General features: G+C 40.2%; 1 protein-coding gene across 3 annotated transcripts in view; it reads left to right on the top strand.

Annotated features, from left to right (window-relative positions):
• Positions 1–14,335, top strand: part of IGSF3 (immunoglobulin superfamily member 3) — a 152,419-nt gene that overhangs the window by 32,610 nt on the left and 105,474 nt on the right. For all 3 annotated transcript variants that reach the window (XM_042459749.1, XM_042459751.1, XM_042459750.1), the window contains exon 3: positions 3,196–3,573. In XM_042459749.1, coding sequence (XP_042315683.1) covers positions 3,196–3,573 — 378 coding nt within the window. The remainder of the gene's footprint in view (positions 1–3,195; positions 3,574–14,335) is intronic.

A 14,335-nucleotide genomic window follows, 5' to 3' on the forward strand; every position in this document is an offset into this window, starting at 1 on the left:
TGTTCTCATAGCCTTGGGGAATGTTCTCTGAGTTGTGGCATGTGTGAATTTCTATTGCCAGTGAATGTGATTCTTCCATGTAATATCATTTCTTTGCAGTATAGTAGCTCACCATGATAGTAATTTACTTAGAGCTTCATATGCATGTTTGCATGTCATGTTGAACAGATCCAGGTGAGATTTGGGCTGAAAGTATGGAGCGATGTGGACAAGTCCCATTCTCAGCATCCACGTGGATCTTGAAGGGGATTTAAAAATATTTTAAAGATTAATGAATGGAGTGTGATTGTGGATTGAACTCAACAGTCTATTTTAATGACACAGGGTTGGGTAGATTCTGGTAGCATGGGGTTCTACCCCAAACAAGCAATTAAACCACTTTTATATGGATTTTCTTTTTAACAAAAACATGGTGGCAGCAATGAGCAACAAAAGGCTGTGACATACAGGTAAATTTGTTAATAAGGAACTATTTCCGAACTGCATAAATCAGTGGTTTTCAAACTCCCCCCTGCTCCCCCCTTTACATCCACCTGTGCATGTCGGAACCCCCCACTCAATGTTGTACAGTAAGCCCTTGGAATTCATGGGCTTGGTATCTGTGGATTTGAGCAACCTCAGATTGAAATGAAGAAACACTTATTTTTTAAAAACCTGTGATGGCGAAGCTAAGAAGCAGTCCCAGGTTAATAGCGGAGGCACCCAGGCAAGTTGATGCCTCCTGCCCTCATTGAAGTCAATCCCACTATAAAGCCACAGCCAGAACGTAAAGCTTTTCCCCAATCTCATATCACTAAAGCAGTGCTAGAATTTAAGCCCCTGCCTCATTCAATTCCCCACCTTCACACAAGGAAGCCAGTGCTAGAATTTAAAGCCTTTCCCCACTAATACACCCCCTTCCCCACTTTTGCTGCTGCCCCTCCATGTGGTGGATCAGTGGCAAAGCGGTTTAAAATCAGGCAGAGGCTTTGTGATGTTCCCACAAAGATTGAGAAGGTGGGAAGCAGAGTCAGGAACGTTTTCTTTCCTATTTTATATTAACAACACTCTTGTGACATAGGTGAGGTTGAGAAATAGTAAACAGCGCAAGGTCACATAACAAGTTTTGTGGTTCAGTGCTGTCTTGAAACCATATGTTCCAAATCCCAATTCAGATCTTGTTAAACTGCACTGGAATGTCTTGTTTACGCAGCTAAAAGGCTAAATGATGGATTAAAATTATTTATGAGGTTCTAATAATCGAATAGTTTCTGCTCCAAATAATCTACAGATGGAGCATTCTAATATACAGTTGGCCCTCTGTTTTTGGGGGGATTTGTTCTGGACACATACCAACGGAGGTTCGCACAGATTCAAACCCCATAGGCTTGAATGGGGCACGCTGCCATGCGTGCACACCCCATTTAAAATAGCGGAGGTCGCCCCTCCACGGATTTTTGAGGTCACGGATCTCAGATCCGCGAGTTAGGAGGGGTGATTGTAGTTGCCTGTGTGTTGATACACTTGTTCCCTCCCCATACATCATTAATATCCAGTTACTAGTCACAGCTAGATCAGACCCATTGAATCAATCTGATTTACATAAATAGTAACATTTAGGGTGTTACAGAATCCTGGGATTTGTCGTTTGGTGAGGTATTCAGCTTGGTCAGTCAGAGTTCTCTGGTGCCTTACCAAACAACAAATCCCAGAATTCTTTAGGATAGAGTCATGACAGTTAAAGTCATATTGATCTGCTTTAATTCTGCAGTGTGGATACACCCTTAGTATGTGATTCAATGGGTCTAGTCTAGGTGGGACTTACTAGTTGTATGTACAGTATGTTATAATGTAAACTTGTAAGAAATTTAGACTATGTATCTTCTTTCAGTTCTAATTGGATATTTCCTGAGAGGTATGATAGTTGTTTGACTAGAGAGATGGGAAGTATGTTTAGGAAATGGTAAAAAAGGGTTCCTCAAGTGTCAGGAAACCCTGATAAGAACCTTTAGACATATTTTGTATGAAAAATCCATTTGAATGTTTTGTAAAATGTCATTTTCTGTGCAGAGAGGAAGTTTCCTATGCAGAAAACAGATTTTTCTGTAGAAACCATTTTTTCCTTGTGCAATTTTTTCCCTTGTTTTCTGTGCAATAAATCACATAGAACACAAATTTCACAGATAATCTTCATCTAAATATTTCACTTTTGTGTGGTTCTGCAGGCTTTTTTTTGGAAGTTAAAAGAGTGATTATGGGGCCTTGCCCGAGGAGAGGAGAGGAATGTATAAGTCCAGGGAGAGGCTAGGCTGATTTACATAACCATAAATTTGTAAGTCTATTAATGCACCGGAATACAGAAAGGAAAGGGCTTAACAAAAAGCCTTTTATCAAATAGTTTCCCTTGCTTATTCACATATTTCTACAGGGGATCCAAACATAGAGTCTAACATTTGCAGTTCTCTCATGTTTTTTCTTTGCTTCCTCTGTCTTTTTTCACACCAGAGAAGGCCCATTAAGGAGAGAAGACAATATGGTAGCACTAGAAGCAGACTGTCTGGAAGAATCCCAAGTCTTCTGCTTATTGGTTATTCCCCAGTTAAATCTACATGCACTTTTCTTTCTGAAATTACATTTTTACATATATTAATCTTTTGGTTTTTCTCTGTGGAAAACAAGAGACTGAAACCATTATCCATTATACATTTGTCTGTTCCCTTACGCAGGAATCCATTCTGGACCCCCCCCCCCACCGCGTAAGGGGAATTCTGCGTATGCTCAAGCCCCATTAAAAATAATGGGGTTTATGCCCTCGGTGTGGTGCGCACACCATAGGAGTAGACACCATTACCACTTCCAGGGTGTGCCAAGGCTTCTTCCGACATGGGTGCACTGTACTTGGATATGCTTTTGTTGATTTTTTTTCTGCAGATGATTATATTGTGTTGAGAAAACAACAATATAATAATGTATTAGAAGGAGGTTCCATGTTTTGTGTTTGATCACAAATCTGCTGTGACATTAGAAATCTGCTAATTTCCCCCTTTAAATAGACCCTATTTCATATATTTTTGTAGAGCATGCATTTCCGTCTAGAAAAAACTTGAGAGGAAGGTGTATTTGAAGATCCTACGTGGATATTAAATACTAACTTATTGGATTCCCCCCTCTAATAAAGAATCTGTATCTTAACACATTTTTAAATTTCTTTTTCAGGTTCTGCATTTGCACAACGTCAAGTTACTGTTCAAGAAGGCCCTCTGTACCGTACTGAAAATTCACACATCACCATCTGGTGCAAAGTTAGTGGCTACCAAGGACCATCAGAACAGAATTTTCAATGGTCCATATACCTCCCATCTGCCCCAGAAAGGGAGGTACAGATTGTCAGCACCATGGACCCATCCTTCCCTTATGCTATCTACACTCAGCGTGTCAGGAGTGGAGAAATCTATGTAGAAAGGGTCCAAGGAGATTCGGCTCTATTGCACATCACAGAGCTTCAAGACAGAGATGCTGGTGAATATGAATGTCACACACCCACTACCGATGAAAGATACTTTGGGAGCTACAGTGCCAAGATGAAGCTAGTGGGTAAGGTGCCTTTTAAAAAAAGCTCTTTATTATTCTGGTATGGAGAAATCTTGTGTAGATCTAGGTGGCAAACAGAGTAACATGACAGTGAACTGTGAGAAATTAGATTGGATCAGTAATAATCCGATTATTGGGTAAGGTCAGAAGATGCAGATGAAACTGTGGTATTGGAATGAATGAAGGAGAACAAACAGGATTAGGGTAAATGAGGGAAAGCATGATAACATGGTTTTGAAAGCTAACCAATGTGTAAAACCCATCCTTGGATGGCATTCCAATTCTATTAGTGTATGTTAGGGTGCTACTAAACTCATAGGTATGTGAACAAGCTAAAATAGTCCTACAGGCCTTTGGAAAGCCATCATTTTAGCCTGATATGGTTCACATTGTTTTTCTTTCTTGTGACTACATACCTGACAGATGTGAATAATTATAAGGTTGTAAACTTCATCTTTTATGGTGTTTTGTGAGGGGTTGAGCCTTTAAAGCGGTTCATACATACTTGGTATGAGTTAATAGATAGATAAGTTTCAAGCCAAATATCTTCTAACCCAGGGGTTCCCAACCTGGGGGTCACAACCCCTTTGGGGATCGCTCGACCCTTTCTCAAGGGTCGCCAGGTTGGGATTCCCCCCTGCTTCCTTCTCCTCCCCTTTTCCCTGCGGGTACTGTGCTGGCGCAGGCACCTGCAAGGAGAAGGGGCCGGGGCCGCCTCCTCCTCTTCCCCTTCTTCCCGCAGGTGCCAGGGAACTCACCCACAAGGAGAAGGGGATGGGGATGGGGCTGCAAGCCCCAGTGGCCTTTGCGGCTGGAAGTCCCACCCCTTCTTTGCCAGTGGCCTCCCTGATTGGTTGGGAGGCCATGAAGGGGTGGGACTTGCGGCCGCAAAGGCCGCTGGGATCTGTAAGCCACTGAAAGTCCCGTCCCTTCCTGGCCTCCCAACCAATCAGGGAGGCCACGGGCGAGACTTTCGCCTCCAATGGGGGTCACGGCCCAACAAAGGTTGGGAACCGCTGTTCTAACCCAGTGAGAAATCAGTGCAAGTTTCGTGTGGGATACACTGAAGGGCTTCTCTCAGAACATTTCGTCATTTTTACTGTTTGCCTTGCAACAGTTGCATTACTGGTTAATTTACAGTGGGATAAAACAACTATCATAGTTTCTCTTGGAATTCTTTTCAAGGTAGGAGTATGAATCCATATGTTAAATAAATACAGCATCAAGAAATTTAAAAGAAGCAGATTGCTTGGATTGTGTACTGTATTGCCAGTTTCAAAATAGTTAAGCTGTTGCCTGTTAGTCCCTGGTCCATATTGAAATTACCTGTCCTTCTAAGGCCCTAAATGACCTGAGGATTTAAGAAGCAGCTCCTATATCAGTGATGGTGAACCTTTTTGGGGCTATGTGCCTGAATTAAAATTTTTACAGCACCGGGTAGTACCTGGTGCCCGGGGTGGGACTTCTGCCCTTCTGGGGGGTGGGATTTCCAGGGCAGGACTTCTCCCCCCACCCTTTCCCCAGCCTCCAGCTGTTTTAGCGACAGCTAGAAGGCGGGGTGGGTCAGGGGGGGGGGATTGGCATGCACTGGTTGCTCCTCTTCTCTCTGCCCTTCTCCTGGCCTCCAGCCTCTCTGAGAGACAGTTGGAAGCCAGGAGAGGTCCCTGGGGAGGAGGCGGAACAGGCACACGCCCATTCCTCCTCCTCCCTGAGCTTTCCCTACCCTAGTTGTCCCTCCAGAGGCAGCTGGGCTCTGGGAAAGGTCCCTGGAAAGGAGGAGGAATAGGTACGCACCTGTTCCTCCTCCTCCCAGACCTTTCCCTGCTCCCAGCTGTCCCTCCGGAGACAAATGGGGGCTGAGAAAGGTCCCTGCAGAGGAGCAATGGGTGCATGCCAGTCGCACCTCCTACCCCTGCCCTTTTCTCAGCCTCAGCTGTCTCCGAGAGACAGCTGAAGGCTGGGGAACATTCAGGAGGAGGAACAGGTGCATGCCTGTGGTTCCTTCTCCACAGCACCCTTTTCCTGGCATCATAATAATAATAATAATAATAATAATAATAATAATAATAATAATAAGAAGAAGAAGAAGAAGAAGAAGAAGAAGAAGAAGAAGAAGAAGATTTATTTATATTTCTGGGAGCTGGAACCTGGGGGAAGGCAGAGACAGCTGAAGTCCAGAATGGCAGGGAGAAGGAGCAACAGGCGCATGCATGCCTGTTCCGCCTCCTCTCTGACTCGTGCCAGGTGAAATTGCCATAGGTTCGTCATCATGGTCCTATATGATTCTGCCTATGTTTAGATCAGTCTTCCTGTATTGCCTTCTCTGAGTGATGACAGAAATGAAGTAGACAGCAAGGAAGAAGGGGGCCTTTTTGTCCACAGCATCGCAATTATGGAACTTTCTTTGCTCAGACTGACTGTATTGCTGTTTACAATATAGTTTTTTCTTTCTGCCAGCCTTTTAATTTGTTTGTGTGTGTGTCTACATATGTGTATACTTGTGTGTGCATACATATATGTACATGCACACACATTCATGCATTTATTTATTACTGGTTTTATGCATTTGAAGATTGTAAAGGGTCCTGATATAATTTTTGACAGGCAATTGTTTATTCCTTTTATTTATTTATTTTGATGGCTTTTTATTGGAAGTTAACCATAATTGAACAAGCCATTTCCTACAAGTAATGTTTTGTACTATTTTACAAACTAAACCTTAGAGTTAATTCTTGAAGCTAAAATTGTCTTTGAGATTTTTTGATGTCTTTTGACAAGTTATGATTTTTCAAGTACATTGTTCTTAGGTCTGAGAGCAAACAGTAGGCTAAGAGGGAGTTTTCAGTGAAAACGGCTGTTTTAATGAAGAAAGCAGTTGCCTAGAAATTCAAGGTAATAAAGAGAATGTGGATAACATGGAGAGTGGTGTTAAAATAGTGGTTTACGTTCCCATCCATTCAAATGTGACTTTGGGGGCAGAGTGCTGTTTCCAAGTGTTTAATAATTCAGTTTAAATCCAAATTGGATTTAATTAAATACTTGGGAGTGGGAAAGAAAAAAGTGCAAGTATATAAGCAGAAAAAGAAGGAAGCCCCTGAGATCAGGGTTAGCGAGAAGTGTTGAATAATAGAATGTTTTTGGACTAAGTGAAGGATGGAGGGCAGCGATAGATGAAGATGCTTGATAATAGTTAAAGAAGAAGAAACACTTTTACAGAAAAATAGTACAGTAGTATAAGGAAATTCTTTTGGATATTTCATTTTTTAGCACTCAAAAAATGACCAGGTTTAAGAACCTCTGAAAAACTAATGACTAGGGAGTGCCAAGCCTTGGATCAAGCATTTTAATTAATTCAATTATAATGGAGTTCCAGATTGGCAGAAACATTTTGAAATAAGTAATAATAGTAATGCATGAGTTAAAAAGAAACATGTCACAAAATAATGATGATGATGATAATTAAAAATAATATCATGTTAATTTCTGGTCACTATACGTATACCCAGATTATTGGGAGTGAAAAAATAATGGTTATCCAAGCTAATTAATGCAACTTACAAATTCTTCAGACACAAAGATTAATCTTTGAAGAATTTGTGTTTTCTTGTGATTGATGTGTCTTCAGTTTGGAAATTAATTTTTAACAAGGAGACAAGTTATAGGTATTTCTCAAAAAAACTACTGCTAAGAAAGCATCTGAATTAGCCTTTAAACTTGAGCTTTGGATTTCTTGAAATAAGGAAATTCCATAGTAGTTTTTTGGAAGATCCTACAATCAGATTCATTGTGTACTTGTTGAAACTCAGTACATGAATGATGCTACTGAAAGCTATTACTCCTCTGATTATACAGATTGGTTACAAGGCTTATAAAAAGATCCAGTGCTTCATGTGAGTGGCATATAATAGAGGACGAATGCATTAAAAAGTCATAAGCAAATTTGTTTCTTCCTACTTTTTGCTAAGGAGGATAATACAGAGTGAAAACTCTACCTCTTAAAAAAAAGTTTGTCCATCTGATTAAGTAAGATGGTGGTTTACTTTGAAGGTGGATTTTAGTGATCAGCTTGATCAGTGAAATTTGTCAGTGAGTATGGCAGAGGACCCATATTTGGTTTCTGAGAGGTCTTTCACAGCTGACAGTGTTGGTGCATGCTCACAGTGGTGCATGTGGATCACTTTAGTACAAAGGTTGGATTCCAGTGGTTTACCTCTATTGAAAGAAGCAGTCCCATCAGTCAAACTGGAAGTGGCAGGTCCCCCCCTTTACCCCCCATCTGCCCTAAATCTGCTTTGAAGAGATTCCAGGCGTCAGTAAATCTTGGGGATATCTGAAAATGAGTGGGAGAGAGAGAAATTACACCATTCCAGTTCTACTGATGGAGCTGCTTCCATCAGTGGATGTATATGTGAATCAAGCAACTACCTAAAGCAGTTTTAAGAAATCTGCCGAGAAAATTGTCCTAAATAGAGAATATGCCAAATAGGCTGCTTTGTCTAGTGAGTATTGTCATCATCTGCTCCCTTATTTAAAAGGGATAAGGAGAGGCCTGGGTGGCCTGAGGGAGTCAGCACACCAGGGAAAAGAAGCACCACTGCCACTCCTCCAGAGAAGAGAGGTCTTTAGCTGATTCCATCATCCATTTGCTATGGCCTCTCTTATCTAAGAACTGCTGCCTGCCTGCGTATGAAAAGACCAACTACATACCTCTAGGAACAGGCTCCAGGCTCTGCTGTTGCTGAGCCAGCAGCTGGTGAACCAGCATTGGCTTTCACCTGCTTCCCACTCTGAAAGATGAGACGTGTAAAAGGGGCAACATGAGTGCTGGGTCACCATCATCACTATCATTACCATAATATTTTCTTACCTTAAACAGCAAACAGAGTTTCCATAATGAATTAGATTTAACATTAAAGAACTTTTTCAGTGTCCACCTTCTGTAGTTATCTAGCCAGGTATATTTGAGCTGCTCAGACAAATGTTCAGAACATCATTAGACATTTTAACCTAGAGAAGACATTTCAAGGAAAATACTGCTTGTTTTATAATATATCCAAATGTTATAAACAGAAAAAATATGTATTCAAAATCTGGTAATTGTGACCTATCTTCTTTATCAAGCATATGTGACTAACTAGAAATATACACTCAAGAAGTGCTTTTGAAAGATGAGTGAGTTAGTGCATTTCATTTTCTCAGAAGAGGCACCAAACCTTCTTTCATCAAGTTATAAATTTTTAATTCCCTCATTAGGTTTTGCAGCTTTTATTTGGCAGCAGACTGGCCCAGGGGACTGTGTGGGAGATGGGATTTTTAGTTTTTCTGAGGGCTATGAAGTGGGGGGGAGGGGTGCATATAGTGGATTTTAAAACTGCATTTGCTGGTTCTCTGTGCCACTTAGTGCCCCTGTAGTTTGTGGTAGACATTTAATTGATCATTTTGTCTTTGTTTGCTGTTATTTAAAGATGTGCTTCTTGGGGAGGATTCTAATGTAAAGCTGCAGAAAAGGCAGAAGTAAAAGCTGTTCTGCTTGGAGGAAGAAAACTATTTGAAACATTATGCTACTTTCAGATAATGCAAGTGAAACTGCTAATACACTTGGGGTGATCAAGTTATGACTGCTACTGTATAGAGCAATGTGTATGTTTGATTGTTTTAGTAATGGAAGAAGCAGGAAATAAATAGATGAAGACACAAGCTTTCAAGAACAGACACGCCTGTCAAGAACAAATAGGCCAGACATGTTGATCTTTGTCAATTTTAGATGCCATTGATTAGCTGGAAATCTTCCTTTCCCACCTATTCTTCTCTCACACAGCCATGTGGTATTTTCTTTTCACTACTCATCTTGAAGATCCAAGTAGAAAAATGTTGTTTGAGTTGGCCTTGAGAATCTCTTGAAGGATGAAAAACCATGTTAGGAAGGTGGTGTAATTTCAAAGGACTTTTACCGTATGAACAGTTGTTTACCTGCTTGAAACCAGTAAACAATTGTGCTTTTATTCAATGTGGAACAAAAGAAGACTAAGGGTGGATTTACATGATTGTGGAATGATGTACACCTATTGTGGAACTTAGTCTGGTACAAACAGTCCAACAGCTGTACTAACTGTAGAAATGAGTAACATTTGTTGTTGTTTTAAAACTAGAAGAATCCCTACAAATACTGAGCCAAGCACGAAGATATTTATAGCAGACTCTGTAACCCAACCTGTCTTTCAAGGGCTTCACTTATTATTTGTCTATAGGAGATGATTATTGAATATGACAGGTGTTTAGCATCAACCACATCTAAAACATTGCTTATTGGACTGATCAGCCTTGAGGTCTATGCATTAGAATGAAAAACCATGTGAAAAGCATTGTAGTGGATTTGATGCATGTTAGGAAACGTGAACTGAAGTTTTACGGAACCCTGTTGTCCTTTGCCTCTCAGCCCCCTGGACTAATGCATGGCAAAAACAACTGCAGAAGCCCCATGGCAGGGTTCAATTTGTTGATAGAGAACCTAATCTAAGATGCCATTTTCTTCATGTCATAGCAAATTCAGAAGCAGTATTAATAGGGGAGAAACAAGTTTCTTTGCCTCAGTAAACAAGATCTTGGGGAGCATGGGCCCATAAGTGGGAGTCAGGGGGAACAAAAAGATAATGAGAATTACGATTTAGCATTACCATTTGCTGGATTTCCTACATCTTTCTCCTTTTCCTGCATTGAAGACTTGCCATGGGCTGACTCTACTTGGCAGCCACTTAAAGCAGAAGGAATAAATCATGTTACGTTGTGCTTCTTGGCTTTATATCTCTTAGTTTCTCATTAACATCAAACTGCCTTCTGGATCTGAGCTACGTTCTAATGGGGCCTGTGGCCATCAATAGCTCTTATTTTATTCAGTTTGTCTGCTGGGGCACAGGTGGCTTCACTCAGTGGAAAATTAGTGGGATGATTATACTATAATTCAAAGAGATCCCTGAATTATTATATTTTGCATAGTAATGGTTCTTCTGTGTTCTTGAAACTTGCATTTCTCTTGAAAAGAAGCTTGTCTCTGGTGTGAAGGCTAGGCATGGCATTTGTGTGTTGATGTTAATTGCTAGCATTTAGGGTCAAACTACAGGTTACTTTAAATATATGTTTCTGAGAAATCTGCCCCCTGAACCTAATATTGTGAATGACACTAGTAAAAAAGAAGAAAAAGTTCTTGTCAATGCCATTGGTGAGCTTTTTATTGTCACGTTTGGCATAGTTATCGCAGGATGGGGGGATAAACACCAAAACACACAAGAATGTGTCAGGGAGCATTAAATCTACCCAAGTCAGATCACACCCTGTGCTTTGCATCCATGTAAACCAAAAAACTATGTGGAGTTGGATACTGCATATACAGCATTACCAAAATAGAATCGAACATGTACTTTGGCTTTATAGTTACATTTGCTCTTGCTTTCTTAATTGTGCTGTTAAAATAACAATAATTAATTTTATTAATTATAATTAATGTTACTATTTCTTACTCCTGTTTTATGAATAATGTTGAAATATTACACAAATCACAGCAAAAGGAAAATATAGTGTAGTCCTGTGAACAGGTATGTGTATATAAAGAAGTGTTAATAGACATTCTTCTAACCTCAACAACTATATATGTTGCACTGCTTGCAAGTGTGCATGTTAGTAGCACAGGCATGCACTGGTATGGGGGCAAACTGTAAAACATTTTAAATTCAGTTCACAATTTAGATAGATGAATTACTACCAGTATGTTTAGGATATCCATTTCAAATAAATTATGCAGATGGCAGCTTACCTTTAGGAACACTCCCTCATATATCTTTGTTTTTGTTCCTGATACCTAGAAATCATATGACTAAATAGCCTTGCAAAACATGATGATGATTTAGGTCACAAGTGGACAAGGTATGAACCTCCAGATGTTGTTGGACTGCAGCTCCCAGCATACCTCATAACTGGCTATGCTGTCTGGAGGTGTTACTGTGTTTCCAACATAGCAATGTGGGACAGTTCTTCCATGTACCAGACTAACTCAAGACTGGCCTAGACACATGAAATAGATCTCTAATCTCTATAGAAGAAGCCTGCTTGAGGTTTCACTGACTGCAGTTGCCTGGGTCTGAAGGCCTGAGAGTAGGAAGAGTGGGCACATGCCATGCATATATATGGATCCCCACAATATTTGGTATATAAGGCTATATTTCAGAGGAAAGAATTGGTAAAACTACCTCTTGAGTATACCTTGCCTAATAAAACTATGGAATTAATGAAGTTGCCATAAGTTGAATGGCAACTTGAAGGCACATGAGCAGTGGTGCATTTTGGGTTTTATTGCTCACTTCTTTAGCTTTTTCATGTCTGAGAGGTTTGAAAGTGGTTTCATTTCTCTTTCTAAAGCCCCTCTGCTAAACTGTTTAACATAGAAAAAAATAGCCAAAGCAGATGTGAATTTCTGTCCCATTCCAGGTTTTTCTTAAAGTTTGATATTTTTGGTAGCTCATGCAGCTTCAGGAGGGGATCTTTGGATGAAAACTTGAGCCCCAGACCCACTGAAATTGGTGATGCAATGGGGGAGCCCTGGTGGGGCAATGGTTAAATGCTGGTACTGTAGCCACAAGGTTGTGAGTTTGATCCCAGGCAGGGCACCAAGGTTGACTCAACCTTACATCCTTCCATAGGCTGCTAAAATTAGTACCCAGCTTGTTGGGAACAATTCATTTACGAGTTGTAAATGGCTTAGAGTGCTGAATTCACTAATAAGCGGTATAGAAACATGCTATTGCTATTGCTAAATTGTCCACCACTTGTTTAGGCAGCTGTCTGAATTAGATCACTGTTACAGTGATAAGATCCCAGACTTTTATGTGGTGATTTGAGTCTAGATTTCCCAGGTCCCTATCTAGCATTCTGACTGCTACACCATCTTCACTCTTTTACCACAGTGACTGTCTTTACCACTTCACTACACTGCTCCACTGAACTGTTTCTTTGCCCTGTCTCTCTTTCTGTTTTGGTACACTTGACTGTGCACCTGGAATGTGTCAGAATCTATCACTTCATCTTCCTCTTTCATGCAGTGTTTTAGAAAAAGTAGGTGTGGTAAATCTTGTCTACTTCAATCACAGGAGTCAGCCTACTGGGAATGGGGATGGCTGGCATTGAAATCTTCAACCTTCAGTTTTTTAGATGTGGCACTATGAATAGTGAAGTAAATAAACAACAAAACAAACCTTAAGTGTATCACTCTTTTGTTTTCCTGATTGCTAATGGGACATAATACTTGAGAAACATAAATTTTGTAGCAAGTGTGGAAACTGTCAGAAGATCATGCTGCTGACATAGCTAAATTGAGGTCTACAAAATTGAGATGTACTTCATCTGTGCCTTCTTGTTTTGTTTATTCGTGTCTTGAAGACTGTGTAGGACATGTCAGTACATTAGGTATTCTGTTGGAAGTTTAGGATTGCCACAGCATTTTCAAGCCATGATCCATTTAGGTTAGCATTTTAGCCGACACTGGTTGATACTAAATTCTCCTAGCAGAAGTGCATGAAATTACTTTATAACAGAGGAAGATTATTTTACATTCGCATCAGTTAGATATTATGTTCCGTCTGGAAATTAACATGCTTTGTAATCCTGCCCAGCTTCTGTGTTTGTTTGCTTTAAAATACTGCTGTTGACTTGATTTTAACAATGAATTTTCAGGTTAGTGGTACATTATGTATAAGATTACTTGAATAACTGAGGAGTAACTGTTTCTGTTTAGAAGGTATACTTCTCAATTAAGATGTTTTGCTGTTGCTGGTCTACATAGAAGTGTGGTCTATGCGTTCTTACTTCAGCTTATTACTTTGCGTGCCTTATTCCATCACTTGTTGTTCAGTTTTTCTAAACAAAGCAAGCTTAGGTATTCATTTTTTCATGAACTACTCCATCAGATAGTTTATGATATTCACAATTCCTGTATATATTTGATTTTTATTGGATAATATGTCGACCTTCCATTTTTTTCTCCTTTAAGAAAGCTGCCATAGTGCCCTAGAAACAAAGTGTTGTTAAAAGAGAGTTCTAGTGGCACAGAACCACCTCATAAGAATATTAGAGACATGCTGGGCAGATAACCCCAGAGGGCTATCCAGTTCAGCATTATGTTTGCATGATAGCCAAATAGTTGTTTTTGGAAACCCATAAGCCAGGACATTAGATCCTTCTTCACATTCTCTCTAGTATTCAAAGCATGCTGTTTCTGATATTACAATGATAAAATACAGGCATCACTCCCGATTTGCAGAGGATCTGTTTTGGAACCCCCCCTCCCCCGAATCCAGAAAAATGCCGATATTCAAGTCACCATTGATTTAAATGGCAGTGTGGTCCCATGTGTGTCGCTGCACACAAACCATTTTGTCCCTCCTTGCTTGCCATCTGTGAATGGGCAAGACCGCGGACTCCAAGTCCGCAAATCGGGAGGGATTACATCTTGACCAGTAGTTACTGATAGCCTTATCTCTCATGAATTTGTACCCAAGTTGATTTTTGCCTTTTGTTCTTCAAAATGGTTGTCCCTTATCTTCAAAAATATTTTAAACCAAATCTGGTAAAAGGTGTATACTTGTATTCCATTTTATCCATGCCTAAAGAGATAGGCACATGAATACCTAGGGGTTTACCCACATGGCCTTTTCTCCTTTGATGAGTGATTCTTCCTGTTCAATTCATTTTTTTCTGTGCACTGTAGAAATTATTTTTT

This window comes from Sceloporus undulatus, chromosome 3 (assembly GCF_019175285.1).
Source record: "Sceloporus undulatus isolate JIND9_A2432 ecotype Alabama chromosome 3, SceUnd_v1.1, whole genome shotgun sequence".
In the NCBI taxonomy this organism is placed as follows: domain Eukaryota; kingdom Metazoa; phylum Chordata; class Lepidosauria; order Squamata; family Phrynosomatidae; genus Sceloporus; species Sceloporus undulatus.